The sequence below is a fragment of the Solanum tuberosum genome, unplaced genomic scaffold (assembly GCF_000226075.1).
Source record: "Solanum tuberosum cultivar DM 1-3 516 R44 unplaced genomic scaffold, SolTub_3.0 scf00155, whole genome shotgun sequence".
Classification (NCBI taxonomy): domain Eukaryota; kingdom Viridiplantae; phylum Streptophyta; class Magnoliopsida; order Solanales; family Solanaceae; genus Solanum; species Solanum tuberosum.
In genome coordinates this window covers 1,478-24,796 of record NW_006239081.1, presented here as the reverse complement: position 1 = coordinate 24,796, position 23,319 = coordinate 1,478, and the positions used below count along the sequence as shown (strand labels likewise).

General features: G+C 38.1%; 2 protein-coding genes across 2 annotated transcripts; both read left to right on the top strand.

Moving 5' to 3' along the window:
* The first annotated feature begins 13,944 nt into the window (after positions 1-13,944).
* Positions 13,945-16,142, top strand: LOC107061673 (myb-like protein I). The gene is made up of 3 exons (XM_015311342.1): positions 13,945-14,152; positions 14,260-14,970; positions 15,653-16,142. Exons 1-3 carry the CDS (start codon positions 13,945-13,947, stop codon positions 16,123-16,125), a joined length of 1,392 nt encoding a protein of 463 aa, XP_015166828.1. The 3' UTR covers positions 16,126-16,142.
* A 2,387-nt stretch (positions 16,143-18,529) lies between these two features.
* On the top strand, positions 18,530-22,243 carry LOC107061672 (uncharacterized). The gene is made up of 4 exons (XM_015311341.1): positions 18,530-19,415; positions 19,599-21,240; positions 21,292-21,786; positions 22,003-22,243. Exons 1-4 carry the CDS (start codon positions 18,530-18,532, stop codon positions 22,241-22,243), a joined length of 3,264 nt encoding a protein of 1,087 aa, XP_015166827.1.
* The last annotated feature ends 1,076 nt before the right edge of the window (positions 22,244-23,319 follow it).

Below are 23,319 nucleotides of genomic sequence, written 5' to 3'. Positions count from 1 at the left end.
CCAACCACTAATCTTCTTAATCACCTTGTCCACCAGATCAGAGTAATATATAATCCTCTGTCCCCCAATGTACAAGGGACAACCCAAGTAGTTAATAGGACTTTATTTCCTACTGAACCCAATGGTCTCTTTGATCATAGCAATGATATTTGGGTTGGTGTCTGAAGGGACCATAAAGTTGCTTTTGGACTTGTTAAGGAGTTGATCAGAGACTGCCTCATAGGTAGATATTGTCTTCATAATCAAATGCACAGAATGCCTGGTCCCTGATGTGAAAATGATAATATCATCAGCAAAACTCAAATGATTAATCTGAGGGCCTTTGAGTTCCATCTGAAATCCCGTGTACTCCTGATTTTGATGAAGGAGATTTAGCATTCTTGATAATACCTCAGCCCCCAAAATAAATAGGGCTGGGGATAGGGGATCTCCTTGCTTGAGACCTCTTGTGGAGTGAAAATATCCATGCCTTTTGCCATTAATGATCACAGAGTACCAGTTGTTACTCATAATTCTCCAGACTCAGTCTATAAAGAGTTCACCAAACCCCATTTTCCTCAAGACCAGGCAAGTATAGGACCAAGAAACCCTATCATAGGCTTTAGCCACGTCAAGCTTGATCACTACATTGTCTCCTTCATTGGGTTTTTTAATGCCATGAATGATTTCTTGGGCCAACATGATATTTTCAAATATATTCCTTCCCTTAACAAATCCAGTTTGATTTTCAGAAATCAATTAGGAAGGATAGGGGCAAGTCTGATACTAAGAATTTTAGAGATGATTTTGTTGGAGAAGTTGCTGAGACTAATAGGTCTAAATTCATTGAGCTTGTTTGGATGGTCGACTTTAGGGAGGAGTACCAAACATGCATGAGTCATGAATTTAGGCATAATGTGACCATTGAAAAAGGACTGAACTGCAGCCAGTAAGTCTTCCTTAATAATATCCCAACATGCTTGGTAGAAATTTCCTCCAATGTCATCAGGCCCTGGTGCTGAGTGAGGATTCATAGACATAACCACTTGCTTCAATTTCTCCATGGTTGGCATGTTGTCCAGGACCTGGTTCTGTTCTTGAGTAACCATTCTAGGAATATACATCGCAGAATATCTTCACTGATTCTTTAGCTTCTTTAGCAATGTTATCATCCCCTTGTACCCAATCTCCTTCATCTGTGCAGACTTTGTGAATGAAAAGTCTCCTCCTTCTTCCCCTCATAAGAGCATGGAATACTTGGTATTTGCATCCCCTTCCTTGAACCAATGTAACTGAGTTTTCTGTTGGAGAATGGACTGCTCCAGTTTCAAATATCTAATATATTAGGCATTAAGATTGTGCAGCTTGGATCTGTTTTCTTTAGTATTGGCAATAATAATTTCTTCTTCAGCAACTCTGACCTCCTCTTCATATTCCTTTGCTTTTGCAAATATATCTCCATACTCCAATCTTGACCAAGTACTCAGGGTGTCAGTTAGCCTCATCATTTTACTGTGCAAGGACCACATGGGATTACCAAACACTTCCCTTTCCCAACAAGTCTTAACAGTAGCATAGAACCTAGGGTTCTCAGTCCAGAAATTAAGAAACTTGAAGTACTTTGTAACTTGATCTTGTCTCATAGTCATTTCCAACAATAATGGACAGTGATCTGACCCAACTGAAGGAAGATGAGTGATCGTGGTTTGAGGAATAATTTCAAGCCATTTATCATTCACCATGGCCCTATCAAGCCTTTTACAGATCATAGCCTCTTCAGCCCTTTGGTTACACAAAGTGAAAGGTTGACCATTGTAACCAATATCAATCAATCCACAGGCCTCAATGACACTAATAAACTCAAAACTCGTATTCATGTTATAATCTCTGCCTTCTTGTTTCTCCTGAGTGGAGGTGATAACATTGAAATCTCCAACAGTGTACCAAGGCAGATCATTTTTAGAGGTTTAGGGTTTATGATTTAGTGTTTAGAGTTTTGGGTTTAGGGTTTAGAGATTAGCGTTTAGAGTTTTGGATTTAGGGTTTATGATTTAGGGTTTAGCGTTTAGGGTTTAGGGTTTAAGGTTTAGGGTTTAGGATTTAGGGTTTATGGTTTAGGGTTAAAAGTTTAGGGTTTATGGTTTATGGTTTATGGTTTAGGGATTAGGGTTTGGGTTTAGGTTTAGGGTTTATGGTTTAGATTTTAGGAATTAGAATTTAGGGTTTAGGTTTAGGGATTAGGGTTTAGTGTTTAGGGTTTAGGATTTAGGATTTAGGGTTTAGGGTTTAGGGTTTAGGTTTTCTGATTTAGGGTTTAGGATTTAGGGTTTAAAGTTTAGGGTTTATGATTTAGGGTATAGAGTTTAGGGTTTAGGATTTAGGGTTTATGGTTTAGGGATTAGGGTTTGGGTTTAGGGTTAGGGTTTATGGTTTAGAGTTTAGGAATTAGAGTTTAGGACTTATGTTTAGGGTTTAGCATTTAGGTTTTAGGTTTTAGGGTTTAAGGTTTAGGATTAGTGTTTATTGCTTATAGTTTAAGGTTTAGGATTTAGGGTTAAATGTTAGGGTTTAAAGTTTAGGATTTAGGGTTTAGTGTCTAGGGTTTTAGGTTTAGTATTTATGGTTTAGGGTTTAGGGTTTAGGGTTTAGGATCTAGGGTTTAGGGTTTAAAGTTTAGGGATTAAGGTCTAGGGTTTAGGGTTTAGTGTTTAGGGGTTAGGGTTTAGGGTTTATGGGTTTATGGGTTTAGTGTTTAGGGTTTTGGGTTTAGGGTTTAGGGTTTAGGGCTTAGGGTTTTAGGTTTAGGATTTAGTGTTTAGGATTGAAGGTTTAGGGTTTATGATTTAGGATTTAGGATTTAGGGTTAGGGTTTAGGTTTATAGTTTAAGGTTTGGGTTTAGGATTTAGGGCTTAAGGTTTAGGGTTTATGGTTTATGGTTTAGAGTTTAGTGTTTAGGTTTTAGAGTTTTGGTTTAGGGATTAGGGTTTAGGGTTTAGCAATTAGGGATTAGGGTTTCAGATTTCGGGTTTAGAGTTTAGGGTTTTTGGATTTTGGTTTAGGGTTTAAGGTTTAGGGTTTAGTTTTTAGGATTAGCAATTAGGGATTAGGGTTTCAGATTTCGGGTTTAGAGTTTAGGGTTTTTGGATTTTGGTTTAGGGTTTAAGGTTTAGGGTTTAGAGTTTAGGGTTTTAAGGTACAGGGATTTGGATTAATGTTCTAGGGTTTAGGGTTTAGGGTTGTAGGATTTAGGTTTTAGGATTTGGAATTTAAGGTTAGGATTTAGGGTTACGGTTTAGGGTTTAAGGTTTCGAGTTTAGGATTTTAAATATAGGGTTTATGATTTAATGTTTAGGGTTATGGTTTATGGTTTAGGGCTTTGAGTTTAAGGTTTAGGGTTTAGATTTAGTGTTTAAGATTAATGGTTTTCGGGTTTAGAGTTTAGGGTTTTTGGATTTTGGTTTAGGGTTTAAGGTTTAGGGTTTAGAGTTTAGGGTTTTAAGGTACAGGGATTTGGATTAAGGTTCTAGGGTTTAGGGTTTAGGGTTGTAGGATTTAGGTTTTAGGATTTGGAATTTAAGGTTAGGATTTAGGGTTACGGTTTAGGGTTTAAGGTTTCGAGTTTAGGATTTTAAATATAGGGTTTATGATTTAATGTTTAGGGTTATGGTTTATGGTTTAGGGCTTTGAGTTTAATGTTTAGGGTTTAGCAATTAGGGATTAGGGTTTCAGATTTCGGGTTTAGAGTTTAGGGTTTTTGGATTTTGGTTTTAGGGTTTAAGGTTTAGGGTTTTGGGTTTAGGATTTAGGGTTTTAGGGGTTTAGGGTTTACAACTTAGGGTTTAGGGCTTAGGATTATGGTTTAGGGTTTAGAGTTTAAGAATTTGAGTTTAGGGTTTAGCAATTAGGGATTAGGGTTTCAGATTTCGGGTTTAGAGTTTAGGGTTTTTGGATTTTGGTTTTAGGGTTTAAGGTTTCGAGTTTAGGATTTTAAATATAGGGTTTAGGATTTAATGTTTAGGGTTATGGTTTATGGTTTAGGGCTTTGAGTTTAAGGTTTAGGGTTTAGATTTAGTGTTTAAGATTAATGGTTTAGGTCTACGGTTTAGGATTTATGGATTAGGTTTTAGGATTTAGGGTTTAGGGTTTAGGGTTTACAACTTAGGGTTTAGGGCTTAGGATTATGGTTTAGGGTTTAGAGTTTAAGAATTTGAGTTTAGGGTTTAGCATTTAGGGTTTAGAGTTTAGGGTTATGATTTACAGTTTAGAGTTGAAGACTTAGGGTTTAGGTTTAGGTTATATGGTTTAAGGTTTGGGGTTGTAGGTTTAAGGTTTAGGGTTAAGGATTTTGTAGTTAGGGTGTAGGGCTTATCTTTTAGGGTTTAGGGTTAGGGTTTAAGGATTATAGTTTAGGGTTTAGGGTTTAGGTTTAAGGGTTAGTGTTAAGGATTTAGATTTTAGGATTTAGGGTTTAGGGCTTCAGATTTAGAGTTTAGAATTAAGGGTTTAGGGTTTCAGATTTAGAGTTTAGAATTTAGGGTTTAGGGCTTAGGGCTATGGATTAGGGTTTAGAGTTTACGATTTATGGTTTAGGATTTAGGTATTAGGGTTTAGAATTTAGATTTTGGGGTTTAGGGTGTAGGGATTACGGTGTAGAATTTGGATTGAAGGTTTAGGGTGTAGAGTTTACGATTTGGGGTTCAGGATTTAGGGTTTAGGGTTTTGGTTTGGGTTTTGGGGTTCGGGGTTTTTGGTTTAGGGTTTAGGGTTTTGGGTTTAGTGTTTAGGGTTTAGGGTTTTGGGTTTAGCATTTAGGATTTAGGGTTTAGGGTTTAGCATTTAGGGTTCGGAGTTTGGGGTTAGGATTTACAATTTAGAGTTGAGGATTTAGTACTTAGGATTTAGGTTTAGGTTCTATGGTTTAGGGTTTGGGGTTGTAGGTTTAAGGTTTAGGATTAAGGGTTTAGGGTTTATGTTTTAGTGTTTAGGGTTTAGGGTTTAGGGTTTATCTTTTAGGCTTTAGGTTTTAGGGTTAGGGGTTAAGGATTATAGTTTAGGGAAAGGGTTTAGGGTTTAGGGTTAGAGTTAAGGGTTTTGATTTATGGATTTAGGGTATAAGGTTTAGGGTTTTGGGTTTAGGGTTTAGGATTTAGGGTTTAGGGTTAAGGGTTTAGGGTTTAGTGTTTATGGCTATGAATTAGGGTTTAGAGTTTACAATTTATGGTTTAGGATTGAGGGATTAGGGTTTAGAATTTAGGTTTTAGGGTTTAGGATTAAGGGTTTAGGGTTTATGTTTTAGTGTTTAGGGTTTAGGGTTTAGGGTTTATCTTTTAGGCTTTAGGTTTTAGGGTTAGGGGTTAAGGATTATAGTTTAGGGAAAGGGTTTAGGGTTTAGGGTTAGAGTTAAGGGTTTTGATTTATGGATTTAGGGTATAAGGTTTAGGGTTTTGGGTTTAGGGTTTAGGATTTAGGGTTTAGGGTTAAGGGTTTAGGGTTTAGTGTTTATGGCTATGAATTAGGGTTTAGAGTTTACAATTTATGGTTTAGGATTGAGGGATTAGGGTTTAGAATTTAGGTTTTAGGGTTTAGGGTTTAGAATTTGGATTGAAGATTTAGGGTCTAGGGTTTATGATTTGGGGTTTAGGGTTTAGGTTTAGGATTTAAGTTTTAGGGTTTTGGTTTGGGTTTTAGAGTTCAAGGTTTGGGGTTTAGGGTTTAGGGTTTAAGGTTTAGACTCTAGGGTCTAGGGTTTATCATTTTGGGTTTTGAGTTTAGGATTTAGGGTTAAGGGTTTACAATTTAGGGTTTAGGTTTAGGGTTTAGGATTAATGGTTTAGGGATAGGGCTTAGGATTTCGGGTTTAGGGTTTAAGGTTTATGGCTATGGTTTAGGGTTTTGAGTTTGGATTTAAGGTTCAGGGTATATGGTTTACGGTTCGGTGTTTAGGGTTTAGCATTAGGATTAATGGTTTAGGTTTACGGTTTAGGATTTATGGATTAGGTTTTAGGGTTTAGGGTTTACAGTTAAGGGTTTAGAGCTTAAGGTTATGGTTTATGGTTTAGAGTTTAGGAATTAGGGTTTATGGTTTAGCATTTGGGGTTTAGAGCTTAGTGTTAGGATTTACAGTTTAGAGTTGAGGACTTAGGGTTTAGGTTTAGGTTCTATGGTTTAGGATTTGGGGTTGTAGTTTTAAGGTTTAGGGTTAAGGATTTAGGAGTTAGGGTTTAGGGTTTAGGGTTTATATTTTAGGGTATAGGGTTTAGGGTTAGGGTTTAAGGATTATAGTTTAAGGTTTAGGGTTTAGATTTAAGGGTTAGAGTTAGTTGTTTAGTTTTTTGGATTTAGGGTTGACGGTTTAGGATTTAGTGTTTTGGGTTTAGAGTTTTGGATTTAGGGTTTTAGGATTAGGGTTTAGTGTTTAGGGCTTAGGGCTACGGATTAGGGTTTAGTGTTTAGGGCTTAAGGCTACGGATTAGGGTTTAGAGTTGACAATTAATGGTTTAGGATTTAGGTATTAGGATTTAGAGTTTAAGTTTTAGGGTTTTAGGGTTTAGGGTTTAGAGATTAGGGTTTAGAGTTTGGATTTAAGGTTTAGGGTCTAGGGTTTGTGAATTGGGGTTCATGGTTTAGGTTTAGGGTTTTAGTTTAGGTTTTATGGTTTAGGGTTTAGCGTTTATGGTTTAGGGTTTAGAGTTTAGGGTTAGGATTTATAGTTTAGAGTTGAGGATTTAGGGTTTAAGTTTATGTTCTATGGTTTAGGGTTTGGGGTTGTAGGTTTAAGGTTTAGGGTTAAGGGTTTAGGAGTTAGGGTTTAGGGTTTACAATTCATGGTTTAGGGTTTAGGGTTTAAGGATTATAGTTTAGGGTTTAGGGTTTAGGATTTAGGGTTGGATTTAGGGTTGCGATTTTGGGTATAGGGTTTAGGGTTTTGGGTTTAGTATTTTAAATATAGTGTTTAGGATTTAGCGTTTAGGGTTTATTGTTTAGTGTTTAGAGTTTAGAATTTAGGATTTTAGGTTAAGGGTATAAGGTTTAGGTTTTAGGTTTTTGGGGTTTGGGGTTTGGGTTTTAGGGTTATGGGATTAGAAGTTAGGGTTTAGGGTTAGGGTTTAAGGATTATAGTTTAGGGCTTAGGGTTTAGGATTAAGGGTTAGAGTTATGGTTTTAGATTTTAGGATTTAAGGTTTAGGGTTTTGGGTTTAGTGTTTTAGGTTTAGGGTTTAGGGTTAAGGACTTAGGGTTTAGTGTTTATGGCTACGGATTAGGGTTTAGAGTTTACGATTTATGGTTTAGGATTCTGGGATGAGGGTTTAGAATTCAGGTTTTAGGGTTTGGGGTTGAGAATTTGGATTTAAGGTTTAGGGTCTAGGGTTTATGATTTGGGGTTTATGGTTTAGGTTTAGTATTTAGGGTTTAGGGTTTTGGTTTGGACTTTAGGGTTCAAGGTTTGGGGTTTAGGGTTTACGATTTAGGGTTTAGGGTTTTAAGGTTTAGGCTTTAGGGTTTAGGGTCTAGCATTTTGGGTTTTAAGTTTAGGATTTACGGTTAAGGGTTTACAATTTAGGGTTTAGGTTTAAGGTTTAGGATTAATGGTTTAGGGCTAGCGCTTAGGGTTTTAGGTTTAGGTTTTAAGGTTTAAGGTTTAGGGCTATGGTTTAGGGCTTTGAGTTTGGATTTAAGGTTCAGGGTATAGGGTTTACGGTTCGGTGTTTAGGGTTTAGCATTAGGATTTAGGGTTTAGGTTTACGATCTGGGGTTTGGGGTTTAGGGTTTAGGGTATAGGGTTTAGTGTTTTGGGTTTAGCGTTTAGGGTTTATTGTTTAGGGTTTAGAGTTTAGAGTTTAGGATTTTGGTTAAAGGTTTAAGGTTTAGGATTTACAGTTTAGGTTTTAGGTTTTCGGGGTTTGGTTTTAGGGATTAAGGGTTTGGAGGTTAGGGTTTAGGGGTTAGGGGTTAGGGGTTAGGGGTTAGTGTTTAGGGTTTAGGGTTAGGGTTTAGGGTTTAGGGTTTAAGGTTAGGCTTTAGGGTTAAGGGTTTATGGTTTAGGGTTTATAGTTTAGGATTTCGGGTTTAGGATTTAGGGTTAGGGTTTTGGGTTTAGGGTTTAGGGTTAAGGGTTTAGGATTTAGGGTTTAGGGTTTAGGGTTAGGGTGTTGGTTTTAGGGTTTAGGATTTTGAGTTTAGGGTTTATGGTTGAGGGTTTAAGTTTAGGGTTTAAGGTGTAGGGATTAGATTTTAGGGTTTAGCATTTAGGGTTAGGGTTTAAGGTTTAGCATTTAGGATTTAGGGGTTAGGGTTTTGGGTTTATGGTTTAGGGTCAAGGGTTTAGGATTTAGGGTTTAGGATTAGGGTTCATGTTTTAAGGTTTAGGATTTTGAATTTAGGGTTTAGGGTTTAGGGTTTAGGATTAATGGTTTAGGGCTACGACTTAAGGTTTAGGGATTAGATTTTAGGGTTTTGGGTTTCAGGTTAGTGTTTAGGGATTAGAGTTTAGGAATTACGGTTTACGGTTTAGCATTCAGGATTTAGGGTTTAGGTTTTAGAGTTGAGGATTTAGGTTTAGGGTTTAAGGTATAAGGATTTGGGTTGAGGTTCTAGGGTTTAGGGTTTGGGATTTAGGGTTTTGGATTTAGGGTTACGATTTAGGGTTTAGAGTTTAAGGTTTAGGATATTAAATATAGGGTTTAGGATTTAGCGTTTCGGTTTTATTGTTTAGTGTTTAGAGTTTAGAATTTAGGATTTTTGGTTAAGGGTATAAGGTTTAGGTTTTAGGTTTTTGGGGTTTGGGTTTAGGGGTGGCAAGGTTTTATACTAAGATTCTGCATCTATTAAAAAGCCTAGGGGCAGTCAAACTAGGGTGAAGGTACAAGTTGATCTTACTCAAAAGAGACCTCCTTATATTTGGATAGGTTATATGGGGGAGGATATCACTGATGAGAGATGGCTGAAAATAGAATATGATAATATTCCTTATTATTGTTTCTACTGTAAGTATCAAGGGCATTTGGAAAGTGATTGTACCATAAGGCAAAGGGATGAGGATAAAAAGAAAAAGGAAATGGAGAATGTGAGAAACAAGAATACTAAAGAGATGGACAAAAATCCACAACAAACAAAGGGTCAAAAAGAAGTTGATCAGAAGGAGGGTACCAATCAGCAGTATAACCAGCAAAGAGATCAGGAACAAATGCAGTATCAGCAAGAGGATCACTGGCAAACACAAAGAAGGAGGAACAATAATCAAATACATGCACCTAGAGGCAATACTAGACAAGCAGAACAGTCCACCAAACAAGCAGGTATAATTACTATTCCTACACAAAACACCTATATTAATCTTGATGTGCAGAAGTCATCACCTAGTTTAGAGGCACTGGACAAACACAAAGGCAACAAAGGTGATAACATATATCAGACAACAACAAAAACGCAGCAGGACCAAGGAGAGCAAATCAGAATTACAACGACAAATACTGGAAAGGACAACACTAACAAGAACTTACAGATGGATATAATTCCTACAATTACAACAGGTAACAATAAAGGAAAGGAAGTTCTTACAGTGCAAGATGGTATAGGTACTGACTCAATGCTCCCATCCTCTAAACATATTGATAATGTTGTTAATACTATTGTTGAGGAAGCTGTTGGAGGTTTGGATGGGAGGGGACAGGAGACACATACTAACCTACAGGAAGGGGTGTCCAGGGGGGGACTGACTCATGTTACACATGAGGAAGTGGAATTTCACCATAGTGAAGACTGTAGTGCCCCTGCTACCTTTATCACAAATCAGCAGAAAACTAGAACTCAACAAGTTACTGATACAGGGCAACAACAGGGCAGATTCAATAACAAGTCTGGGAACAGATCGAGTAAAAAGAAAAGAGAGCCTATAAAAAAGAGATTGAAACAGAGTACTGGTCCAGAATCCAGATGGTACGGATGCAGGTAAACAAACTGAGACACATGTCTTTCATAAAGATCAGAATTTGACAGAGACCAGACAACATGCTGATGAACAGGTTGCCAATAAGGTCAAAAAGGGTAAGCTGACTCCTGCTGATTATAGGGAAATTAACTGTGAGGATGGGATGGATCCTGATAATCAATCTATGGATGAGTCTGATGAGGATGTAGAGGACACCATGCAGCATACAGGTCATGTTTTTGGTTCCACTTTCTAGGATACATGCTCAGTTGTTCAAAGAATGACAGAACAACATGGTTTATCCCCAAGGGGAATAAAATAGAGTAGACATAGCCCTCATCAGCCTATCAACAACATGTCTGACACCTCTAGTAGGCCCATGACTAGGTCCAAATAAAAAGGTTATTAATGATTAAGGCCATTTGTTGGAATGCTAGGAGTATCAACACCAACGGATCCTTGGAATGGCTAAAAACACTCAAGAAACTTTATCATTTATCTATTATTGTTATCCTGGAACCATTTGCAGATACTTCTCATATTGGCATGGTGAGAATTCAACTCCAAATGGATCATGCAGTCAGTAATCCTAATGGGAAAATTTGGTTGTTTTAGTCTAATGAAGTCACTAGTAATATTCTTGAAAAGCATGATCAGCACATCACAGTCACTTTTAAGCCCACCGATATCCCAGATAAATTCATGATGTCCTCTATTTATGCTAAATGTAAGGACTCTATGAGGAGACCTTTGTGGGACATGCTAATGTTTTATGCTAATATAGAAATCCCATGTTGTACAATTGGTGATTTCAATGTTATCACATCTATAGAGGAGAGGCTTGGGGGAGTACCTTACAATATGAATAAGAGTTTTGAATTTATTGGAGTGATAGAGGCATATGGATTGACTGATCTTGGATACATAGGGATTCCATTCACATGGTGTAGTCAAAGGGATGCAGAAGCTAGAGTTTGGAAGATATTAGATAGGTCTATGGTTAATGATAAATGTTTAGAGGTTATGCCTCAAACTACTATTGAGAATTTATCCTCTGTTGGTTCTGATCATAGTCCCATGTTGATGCAAATGATTAGGGCTAATGAGAGTCATATAGATATTTCAAGTTCTTACATTTTTGGGTTGAAAATATCACCTTTATGAAAACAGTACAACAGTGCTAGGAAAAAGGAGTTACTATCCAATGTGGAGATTACATCAGAAAATGAAACGAGTAGCAGACACACTTAGCAACTGGTCCAAACAAGAGTATGGAGATATCTTTACCAAGGTAAAGGCGTTTGACGAAACTATAAGGAAATATGAGGAGGAACTTATGACTAACAACACTGAAGCTCTTAGACAGAAATTACATCAGTTGAATGCATCCTACATTAAGTATTTGAAAATGGAGGAATCTATCCTTAAACAAAAGACACAACTACAATGGTTTAAGGATGGTGATGCCAATACCAAATACTTCCATGCCTTGATGAGAGGTAGAAGAACTAGGTTATTTCTGCATAAGATTTGTATTGAAAATGAGGTGTCGGTACAAGTTGAGGATCAAATAGCTCAGGCAGCTTGTGATTATTATCAACAAACATTCACTAGTCAGAATGATAGAATAGATGAAAGAATACTTCAACATATTCCTACAGTAGTCACTCCGGCACAGAATGAGATGATGCAAGCAATGCCTAATATAGAGGAACTCAGACAAGTTGTGTTTGCTATGAATCCAAATTCAGCAGCAGGTCCTGATGGTATAGGGGGTAAATTTTATTAATCTTATTGGAGTATCATTAAAAAGATTTGATGGAAGCTATACAATCTTTCTTTTGTGGTAACATTATGCCTAAGTTCATGACTCATTCATGTTTAGTTTTGCTTCCCAAAACTGAGTAGCCTATCAAATTCACAGATCTTTGACCTATCAGCCTTAGTAATTTTACTAATAAGATAATTTCCAAATTATTGAGCATGAGATTGGCTACTGTTTTGCCCTTATTATTATCAGATAATCAGTCAGGCTTTGTTCGAGGTAGAAGCATTACAGAAAGTATTATGCTTGCACAGGAGATTACTCATGGTATTTAAAAACCTCACATAAGAAATAATGTTGTTATCAAATTTGATATGACCAAGGCATATGATAGAGTGTCTTGGTCATTTACATGTTTGGTACTAAGGAAATTTGGTTTTGGGGAGTTATTCATTGACTTAGTATGGAGGATGATGAGTAACAGCTGGTATTCTATTATCATTAATGGTCACAAACATGGTTTCTTTCACTCCACTAGAGGACTTAAGCAAGGTGACCCTTTATCTCCTACCCTATTTATTTTAGGAGCAGAGGTATTGTCAAGATTGCTAAATTCTCTACATTAGAATCCAAGTTATAAAGGTTTCTTTATGGACCCTAAAGGACCTCAGATCAATTACTTAAGTTTAACAGATGATGTTATTGTTTTTGCTTCCACTGACAGACAATCTTTGAAGCTCATTATGGACAGGTTATGGGAGTATGAACATACTTCTGGCCAGCTTATTAACAAAGAAAAGAGCCATTTTATGATCCTAGACAATACCTCACAGGACATTATCAATACCATTCAAGAAGTAACTAGTTTTTCCCAAAAAAAGTAGTCCTTTTACTTATCTAGGTTGTCCTATTTATATTGGTAGACAAAGGATCATTTATTACTCTTACTTAGTTGAGAAGATCTCCAAAAAGGTTTGTGGTTGGCAGACAAGGGTACTTAGTTTTAGAGGCAGAATTACATTGATCAAACATGCTTTGCAATCTATACCTATACATACTATGGCTGAAATTTCTCCCCCCAGCACGACTATTAAATACATTGAGGCCATTGTTGAAGATTTTTTCTAGGGAAAGGATCTGGATAGAAGGAAATACCATTGGGCATCTCTAGGCACCATGTGTTTACCATGTACAAAAGGAGGGTTAGGATCAGAAGACTATCAGATATATGCAACTCTTTACAGTACAAACAATGGTGGAGTTTCAGGTCTAAAGTATCATTATGGAGTCAATTTCTTAAATCCAAATACTGTTAAAGAGCTCATCCAGTTGCAAAAAAGTTGGATACTGGACAGTCTCTAATGTGGAAATACATGATGAAGAACAAGAATAAATTAGAAGAGTATATAGGTTGGAAAATCAACTCTGGAAGCTGCTCATTTTTGTGGGATAATTGGCTAGGAGGGGGTGCTATAGCTAATTATACTACTTCTGTATCAAGTCTCAATAATGCTACTATTGCACATTTTTTAGTAGATGGAAAATTGAATGAAAGGAAACTGAGGCAACAGGTTCCACATCTCCTTATTCCCTCTATTCTAAACCCTAAACCTAAACACTAAACCCTAACCCCTAAGCCCTAACCTCTAATCCCTAAACCCCTAAACCCAAACCCCAACCCCCAAAAACCTAAACCCTATATCGTAAACCCTAAACCTTAAACCCATAACTAAAAATCCTAAACTCTAAACCCTATACCCTAAACCCTAAACCCTAGACCCTAGACCCTAAACCCCAAACCCCAAACCCCAAACCCCAAACCCCAAACCCTATACCCTATACCCTAAACTCCCAACCCTAAACCCCAAACCAAACCCCTAAACCCTAAATCCTAAACCTAAACCCTAAACACTAAATCGTAAACACTAGACCCTAAACCTTAAATCCAAACTCTAGACCCTAAACCCTAAACCCTAAACCCTAGCCCTATACCTTAAACCCTAATTCCTAAACCCTAAACCCTAGCCCTAAACCATTAAACCTAAAACCCAAACCTAAACCCAAAACCCAAAACCCAAAATCCTAAACTCAAAACCAAAACCTTAAACCCTAACCCTAAACCCTAAACCCCAAATCCTAAACCCTAAAACCTAAACCCTATACCCTAAACCCTAAACCCCATCGCCACCCCATTTCTTGAATTTTTTCTCTCTCTAAAAATTTTCTCTCTAAAAATTCTCTCTAAGGCTTAAGGAACAGCGGTCCACCGGAATGGCCATAGAGCCGCCGGTACAGCAGCTCCGACTGCCGGACCAAGCCCATTCGACGCGCAATCCCAACAGCTACAAACCCCAACAGGGCGCTTCATCAGAATCTTCAGACAATTCTTCGAAATTGCAGCGCATTGAGGCGATCCATGTCGCGATTTCGGAAGAGGAATTGGACTGGGCTCGCAAAATTATTTCCTTAGAGCAATTTGGTTTGATTCATGTTAATTCAACAAGGAATAATGAATCTCCATCTAAAGATCTAGTTACAGGCCAAAAATCAAACGATTCCATCGAGCAAATCGGGAGATCTGTGAAGGCGAAATCGCCGCAAACTTGTCTCAGATGCGCCGTCAAATTCGAACGTCTTCCGGTGAAGTTAGTGATATTTCTACCACTGGGGAATCTTCCCCAGGTCCTGGAGTTCATCCTACTAAAAATTTAAATCATTTTGACGGTGCAATCGCCGGCAACACTAATTCCAATAAAGCTACCGGAGCTCCGATCAACAATGAAAATAATACTATACAACAAATGACTCAATGCGACAAGGAAAACACCCCTGAGGTAACAACACCAGTTAATCAACAAGAGAATAACATTTACAATTCTTCCAATATACAGAGCAATGCTGCAGCACAAGCAGAGGAGCAAAACAGTGAAGAAGAACGGGAATCAATCAGGAGGATGAGCATGCTGAACCAAGGAAACAATCAAGACAATGAGCATACCCCATATCAAAGGGTGGAAGTTGTGAATCAAGAACAAATGCCCAGGAACAACCAGGTAATCACAGATGAAAATGTCCATGGAAAAACGCAGGTTGATCAAGCTGTAGCAGCTAAGCAAAACCAGGAATGGACTATGCCAAAGACTAAGGAACAGGACAAAAATTCAATGGCTAAACAACACAATAATGGGGAGAAAGTCATCTGGAAAGTGAAGGACAATAACAATCCTAGAAATAATACAATACAACAAAGCAAGGAGGACGGAAGGAATCAACAAAACATCAGCAGCATGGAGGCAGGTAAGTCAGTTAACCTTGATCAAAATCCTAATACTAAGTTCCTGCCTAATAATCAAAATAACAATCAAAATGAGCATGAGAAAGGTGATTCTTTGGTGCAGGCTAGTAGGGAGGGTAAAGTTGCACAACAAGAAAAGAATATCCATAATGACCATAACCAAACGATTTCTAGAATTCCTCCACCCATAAAAATATCCTCCAACTTTGATGTCTATCGACCTGTGCAGAAAAAAACCAGCCAAAACAACCTTGAACAAAACTTACAAAAACCTCCTGTAAACAATTCTATAAACAAGAATTACAACCTTCAAATCCCTGATCCTGCCCCCCCCCACTGTGACTCAATCTCTTGCAACCAGACTTCGAGCTAACCAGCTGAAAAATGCAACACCGTTGATCATTGATCAGCCTATTATTACAACTCGTCAAGGTTCTCCTTCTATTACTTTCTATGAAGAGGATTTCCTAGGTAAGATGCCGGGGAGATGTAAGTATACCTTGGTTGGCAAATTCATCAATGCTATGCCTAAAATGGAAGCCATTAGGAAGAGTTTCATTGCTCAAACTCAACTTACGGGTGGTGTCAAGATAGCTCATTTCAATTCAAGGCATATTTACATTGACTTGGATAATGAAGCTGATCATATTTCTGTATGGACAAAGTAAAAGATGTATATTGCAGGTCAATCGATGAAGCTACAATTGTGGACTCCAACATTCAAACCTGCGGAGGAGACACCCATAGTACCTATTTGGATTACCTTGCCGGAACTTCCTTGGCACTGTCATTATATGGATATTCTAACTCCTTTGCTGTCCCCTATTGGTAAAGCCTTATATTTGGACTCGGCAACTATGCATAAAACTAGGGGAAGTGTTGCTAAGGTTAGAGTTCAAATTGACATCACTAGAGAAAGACCTCAACATGTTTGGCTGGGCTTTTCTGAAAAGGATCCTAACTTGGGCAAATGGCAAATAATTGAATATGAAGATGTTCCATCTTATTGTATATATTGTAAACATCATGGTCATGTTATTGGAGAATGCCCATTGAAAGAAAAAGATGAAGAGATCAAGAAAAACAAAGATCAGGAGGCTGCAAAGAAAAGTCAGGAAAAACAGAGCACTCAACATACTAAAGGTATTCAACCATAGGCTCAAACCAAGGAGAACAAGCAACCATACCAACAAGCTACTGACTGGAAGCATACAGAGAAGAATAATACCAATAATGAATCCAATAAGGATGAGCAATGGCAAGTTCAAACCAAAAAGAAAAATAAGCATCACCAGCAAAACCAAGAACAAGGTAAAGATTTTTATCCTCAGGTACAAAAACAGCAGGCCAACAGCATAAAGGAGCAACAAAAATTGCAGCAAACAGGTATGACTTCTAACTCACCTGTGTATGTGGACGAAAAATCTGGTGATCAGATTTCAACAACCCCATCCCCTGTAATTGTTGATGTTGATGATCATTGTGATGACAATGATATCCCTGCCCCTGTATCCCCACTGGTTGTAGCTGCTGAAGTTATCGGAGGGAGGTTGGATGTGCAGGAGAAAACCTTTAACTTGCAAGAAGGGGATCCTAGGGGAAGGGTGGTTAATCAGGCCCCTGCTACCACTCCTAATGATACTCCTCACCACCAAACAAAGGTTCACCAAACCAAGGAAAAAGGCAGAGATGCACCTAATCAACAGGTTCATATCAGTAAGGATTGTGTCAATCAGCCAAAAGGTTCTATGGCCATGGATATGGGAAACAAGGCAGGCACAAGTAATCAGATTCATACTCCTAGTAAGAATAAACCTAGCAAAAAAAAGAGGGAATCTACCAAGAGAAAACAGGCAGAACAGCAGCACCAAGAACAGGCTCCCAAGGACAGTCATCCTCAAGAAAATCCCTGCAAAGACTTTATAATGATGGATCAGATTATGGATGTGGCTACCTGATAACAGCAAGGTTAAAGGAGATCACAAATAGAGAATTGAATATTAGAATGCGGAAGCACAAGAAAAGAAACAACAAAAACTAACTAAAGATATGGGAGATTCGAAGGAAAGATCCACGAATTTCCAAGGATTAGGTGTTCTAAGGTCTTGAAAAGATCCAAGTAACAACGTATAGATTTATGGAAGAAATCTAACGCCTTTACTTGAGAAAACGAATCAAAACGATAGATTCGGATCTTGACCGCTTTATGAGTAACTAAAGACAATAATTAGTATGTAGAAACTAATCACCTTCTAAAGAATACCAAAAAGAAACCAAAGATATCACAAGAAGAAGTTACTTTATACCTTAAACTATGATTAATAACCTTCTAAAGAATACCAAAAAGAAACCAAAGATATCACAAGAAGAAGTTACTTTATACCTTAAACTATGAAACTAGTAAAGGTTTAAAGATAAATTCTCAAAGAACAAGTCACAAAGGTTCAAAGAACTCTCTCAAATATTATTAATATCAATGTAAAGATTGTTCTTTAATGAATGAAAAGGACTCCTATATATAGGAGAAGGAGGAAAAACGTCCAAGACTCCTTATAAGAAGCTAAAAGGTCAGCCAAACCTTAGAAAGACAATTACAAGGAATCCTACTCTAGAAAGGAAATAAAGTAACCTAACTAGGAACAAATTTAGTACTTCTAGGAAAGCATTAAATGGTACTTAGGAGACCATAAATAGACTAAGGAAAATATTAATAACCTATATATAAATAAATAACTAAGGTAAATCCCAACTAGGAAAAGAATCTTGACAATCTTGGAAAGTTTGACTAGTCTTCTGTCAAAACTTGGGCAGAAAGCAACTCTTGTTGTGGCTGATTCTTGGACTCTTCTTGACCTTATTTGCACGAAAATTGGACCTTAAAATTCCTCATCTTGGACTTGAATTTGGGCCACCAAATAATTGTAGCATTTGGACAATTCCTCTCCCTTGGGCTTGAGCTCTTCTTCCCCAATAAAGACACCTTTGGATAAGCGATTGAAGCCCATTGAGCTTATCATTGAACTCCTTGGTTTTGAGATCTTGTTATGGGCCTCCTTGGAGTTTCTAAAGCTTCATCCTTGTCCTTCAATGGAGTAGAGCTTCCTTGGATGCTATCACTACCCTTAAAGCTAAATATGCCACCCCTACTCCTGGGAAGCCCCCAGATCAGTCCAAGGTCACAGTTAGAGATGAGTATGAAGTGGATAATTCAGAAGATGAAATTGATGCTGATCATTTGCCAATAAATGACCAAGATGAAGATGATGAGATTAGTGAATCACTCATCAAAGCTTTCAGCCCCAACAATGACACTGGATTTGAAAAAGAACTTTAACAAGTCACTAACACACAAGGCCTTTCCCCCAGAGGCATCCACCTTACTAGACTACCCCTCAAACAACCTGTCTCTCCTATTCCTGTGACAGCAGGAAGACCAAACACTAGACTCTTCACCTCTAGATCATCCCAATCATTAGTACAATCATATGGAATACTAAAGGAATCAATACCCAAGGTGCTATTGAAAGATTCAAAAACCTCAAAAATATCCATCAAATTTCTATGATTGCTGTGTTAGAACCCTTCTCAGACAACAGCCAGATCAACATGTTTAAAAGTATGCTTGCCATGGACCATGCTACTAGTAACATCAATGGAAAAATTTGTCTCTTTCGAAACACAGATATTGTTTGCACAGTGTTAGAAACCGATGAACAACAGGTTACGTGTGAAATTAGCCACACAGAAATTCAGGGTACTTATATCAAGACTTTCGTGTATGCTAAATGTAAAGATTATCTCAGGAGGCCTCTCTGGGACAGATTACTTCATATTTCTGATACTAGAGATACCATTCCCTGGTGCACAGTTGGTGACTTTAATGTCATAACTGATATTGATGAAAAATTGGGTGGTATTCCTTACAATATGAGAAAAAGTCTAGAGTTCATTGGAGTTATTGAAGCATGTGGACTTATGGACTTAGGGTTTAATGGACCCAAATTCACTTGGTCTAATCAAAGAGGCGTCAATTTCAGAATTTGGAAGAGATTGGATAGGGCTATGGTTAATGATAAGTGGTTGGAGAACATGCCTCACACTAGCATTACTCACCTCCCTTCCGTGGGGTCTGATCACTGTCCATTACTCCTGGAAATGAAGGCAAGGCCTGACAACTGCATCAAATACTTTATGTTCCTTAATTTTTGGGTTGAACAACCGTCATTTATAGAGACAATCACTGCCTGCTGGAACAGACCTGCTGAAGGAAATCCAATGTGGACCTTCCATCAAAAAATTAAGAGATTGGCTTGTACTCTTAGTGCTTGGTTGAAGATGCAATTTGGTGATATTTATGTTAAAGTTAAGGAGTTTGAGGAAAGAGTCAAGGTAGCAGAAGACAATCTCCTACAAAGCAACACTGAGAAGCATAGAGAAGAACTTCATGGTATTAATGCTGAATATATTAGATACATGAAATTGGAAGACTCTATTCTTAAACAAAAATCTCAATTACAATGGTTTAAAGAAGAAGACGACAATTCCAAATACTTCCATGCTTTGATTAGAGGAAGGAGAAGAAGACTTTTTATTCATAAAATACTCAATGATGATGATGAATGGATACAAGGTGATGAGCATATAGCACATGCTGCATGTACTCACTTTCAGCATATCTTCTCAAGAGAGGGAAAAATCGTGGATGAAATTCCAATGAACTGTATTCCAAGAATGGTCAACCAGGAACTCAATGATAGACTGAAAGAACTCCCTACCATTGATGAACTTAAAGAGGTTGTTCACTCAATGAATCCCAATTCAGCTGCGGGGCCGGATGGTATGAATGGATGTTTCTTCCAAAAATGCTGGAACATTATCAAAAATGACTTGATGGCTGTAATTCTTGCTTTTTTCAGTGGCCAAATGATCCCTAAATATTTTTCACATGCTTGTCTTGTTCTCCTTCCCAAAGTGAAGAACCCTAACAGACTCAATGAATTCAGACCCATCAGCTTGAGTAACTTCACAACTAAGATTATTTCGAAACTGTTATGTATTAGATTAACTCCTATATTACCTACCTTGATTTCTCCAAATCAATCAGGCTTTGTCAAAGATAGGAGCATATCAGAGAACATTATGTTAGCTCAAGAAATTATCCATCAAATTAAGAAACCTACTATTGGAAGTAATGTCGTGATTAAGCTTGAGATGACAAAAGCTTACGATAGGGTTTCATGGTCTTATATTTGTTTAATCTTGAGAAAAATGGGTTTTGAGGAGATTTTCATTGACATGATTTGGAGAATTATGGCCAACAATTGGTACTCTATCATTCTTAATGGCAGAAGATATGGTTTATTCCACTCAACTAGAGGCCTTAAACAAGGTGATCCATTATCCCCAGCCCTATTTATTTTAGGTGCTAAGGTGTTATCTAGATCACTAAACAGACTCCATCAACATCCTCTATACCATGGATTCTATATGGAAATGAGAGGACCTCAAATTAACCACTTGAGTTTTGCGGATGACATCATAATCTTCACTTATGGAAGGAAGGATTCTCTCAAACTCATCATGCAGACTTTGGCTACATATGAAAGGATCTCTGGTCAACTGATCAACAAAGCCAAGAGCCGCTTTCTACTCCATCCTAATGCCTTCAGAACTACTTGTGATAGAATCAAAAGATACACTGGATTTCATCAAAAAGAAGCTCCTATTACTTATCTTGGCTGTCAACTCTTTATTGGAAAGCCCAGACTTACTTATTTTTCTGATCTCATCAACAAGATTGTGAATAGAATCACTGGCTGGCAATCTAAGATGCTAAGTTATGGGGGCAAATCCACCTTAATTAAGCATGTTTTACAATCCATGCCTATTCATATTCTTTCGGCCATTTCCGCCCCTTCTACTAGACTCAAACAGATCCAAAGTATCTTGGCTGACTTCTTTTGGGGATGGAGGGAAGACAAGAAAAAATATCATTGGTCGTCATGGAAAAACCTTAGCCTTCCCTATGATGAAGGGGGAATTGGAGTAAGGCAAATGAGTGATATTTGTCAAGCTTTCCAATTCAAACATTGGTGGATCTTTAGAACCAAGCAAACTCTTTGGGGAGACTTTCTAAGAGCAAAATACTGCCAAAGATCAAATCCCAAATGGGATACGGGAGAGTCCCAAGCCTGGAAGCTGCTTATGAGGAACAAACATAGAGTGGAGAAGCATATCCAATGGAAAATTAGAAATGGTTCTTCTTCATTTTGGTGGGACAACTAGTTAGGTATAGGATCACTGGCGCAATTCACTACTACTAGCCATAGATTTGACAATGAAACTATCGCTGATTTTACGACAAACGGGCAGTGGAATGTGGACAAACTGAATCAATTTGCTCCTCAGAACCAACTACACAAGATTCTGTCAACTCAACTACAACTACAACATACCAGTTCTGACCAGGCTGTTTGGAATCTCAACGCAAATGGCCTCTTTACTATCTCTTCTGCCTGGGATATCATTCGAGAAAAGAGAACAAAAACCAAGTCTAATTCATACACTTGGAATCGAAACATCCCTTTCAAATGCTCATTCTTGTTATGGAGAACAATAAGGGGTAAAATTCCTACCTATGAGAAGCTGGCCAGCTTTGGCATTGAACCAAGTGAGCGTTATTGCTGTCATTCTCCAGGTGCTGATACCATTGATCACATTTTTAACTCAGGGAACTTGGCAAAGAATGTATGGAAATTTTTTGCCATTCCCTTGGGTATACCCACTGATTTTCTGCCTCTGAGAAGCATGATCATGAGGTGGTGGAGTATCCCCCATCATAATGAAGCCCACAGAAGTATTCTTCAAGCCACTCCAATCTTTATTTGATGGAATTTGTGGAAAAATCGATGTTCAAAGAAATATGGAGGTAAACAATCAAATATTGCAACGGTCAAACATCTGGTAATCTTGGACACCTCCAAGCTGCCGCACACTGTTTTTCCATACATTTCTTGGCCTTTGAACTGGAGCAGCCTGTGCAAATTGCTGGAAAATTGCATCCACGACAGCAAGGTTACTGTAGTCCAGTGGATTAAACCACCAGAAAAATGGGTTAAATTGAACACCGATGGGAGTGCATTGAATAACCCAGGCAGCATAGGAGCGGGTGGTGTTCTCATAAATCACATGGGAGAACTCCTCCTTGCTTTCTCTATCCCATTAGGCGAAGGCACCAACAATCAGGCTGAAATCGAGGCTGCACTATTTGGCTGAACTTGGTGCGCTCAATTGAATTACAACAAGGTTATCCTGGAAGTTGACTCCCAACTTCTTGTGGACTGCTTTTTGAACAAAAAAATAATTCCTTGGTCCATTTCTTCCCAGATGCAAAGGCTGCAACGACTCTCCTCCAATTTCCCTCAAATTAAGTGTATCCATACACTTCGAGAAGCCAACTTTGTAGCGGACACACTCTCCAAATACAGTCATCAGCTGACCAGTCCAATGATTTATTTCAACACTCAATAGCTCCCCAAGACAGCAGCAGCATACCTTCAACAAGACATGGCAGGCATGGCAAATTTCAAAAGAAGGAAGTTGAAGAGAATTAAAGAACCTCCTTAATCCACTCCGGTTAAAAGAAGGCTTTGTAAGGAGCTTGAACTCCTTCAATCCTTCTTCTGATGATCATCCTATCATCATCACTTTGACTACACTCTTGTTAGGATAGTCCTTAGTGGAGTCTTTTCTTTTGCTTTTCTTGTAAAGGGAGGGTCTCCCTCATTTATGCTTTCCTAGATTCCATGTATCGAGAAGAGTCCTCTCATATAGGTGCATCGAAGAAAGGTTTCTTTTTGTTTGGGGAAGAGTTGGAGAACCTACTAAGAATACTTAGTAGGCTACCAACTCTTGTACCACCATTAAGCGGAGGTAAGGTTTATGTGCCCCTCTATGTATTTTTGTTTTTCTTACGAATGCTAAGGCATGGGGGTGTTGCTCAGCCCCTACCCCTCTAAGGGTATTAAAATTTTTTTTTAAAAAAACAAAAACCCTAAACCCCAAACCCAAACCCCAACCCCAAACCCCAAACCTAAACCCTAAACCCTAAATCCTAAACGTAAACCCTAAACCCCAAACCATAAACCCTACACCCTAAACCTTAAATCCAAACTCAAAACCCTAAACCCTAAACCCTAAATTCTATAGCCTAATCCCTAAACCCTAAACCTTAAACCATAAATCGTAAAGTCAAAACCCTAATCCATAACCCTAAACCCTAAACCCTAAACCCTAAAACCTAAACCTTGAACCCTAAACCCTAAATCCAAAACCCTAAACCCAAAACCCTA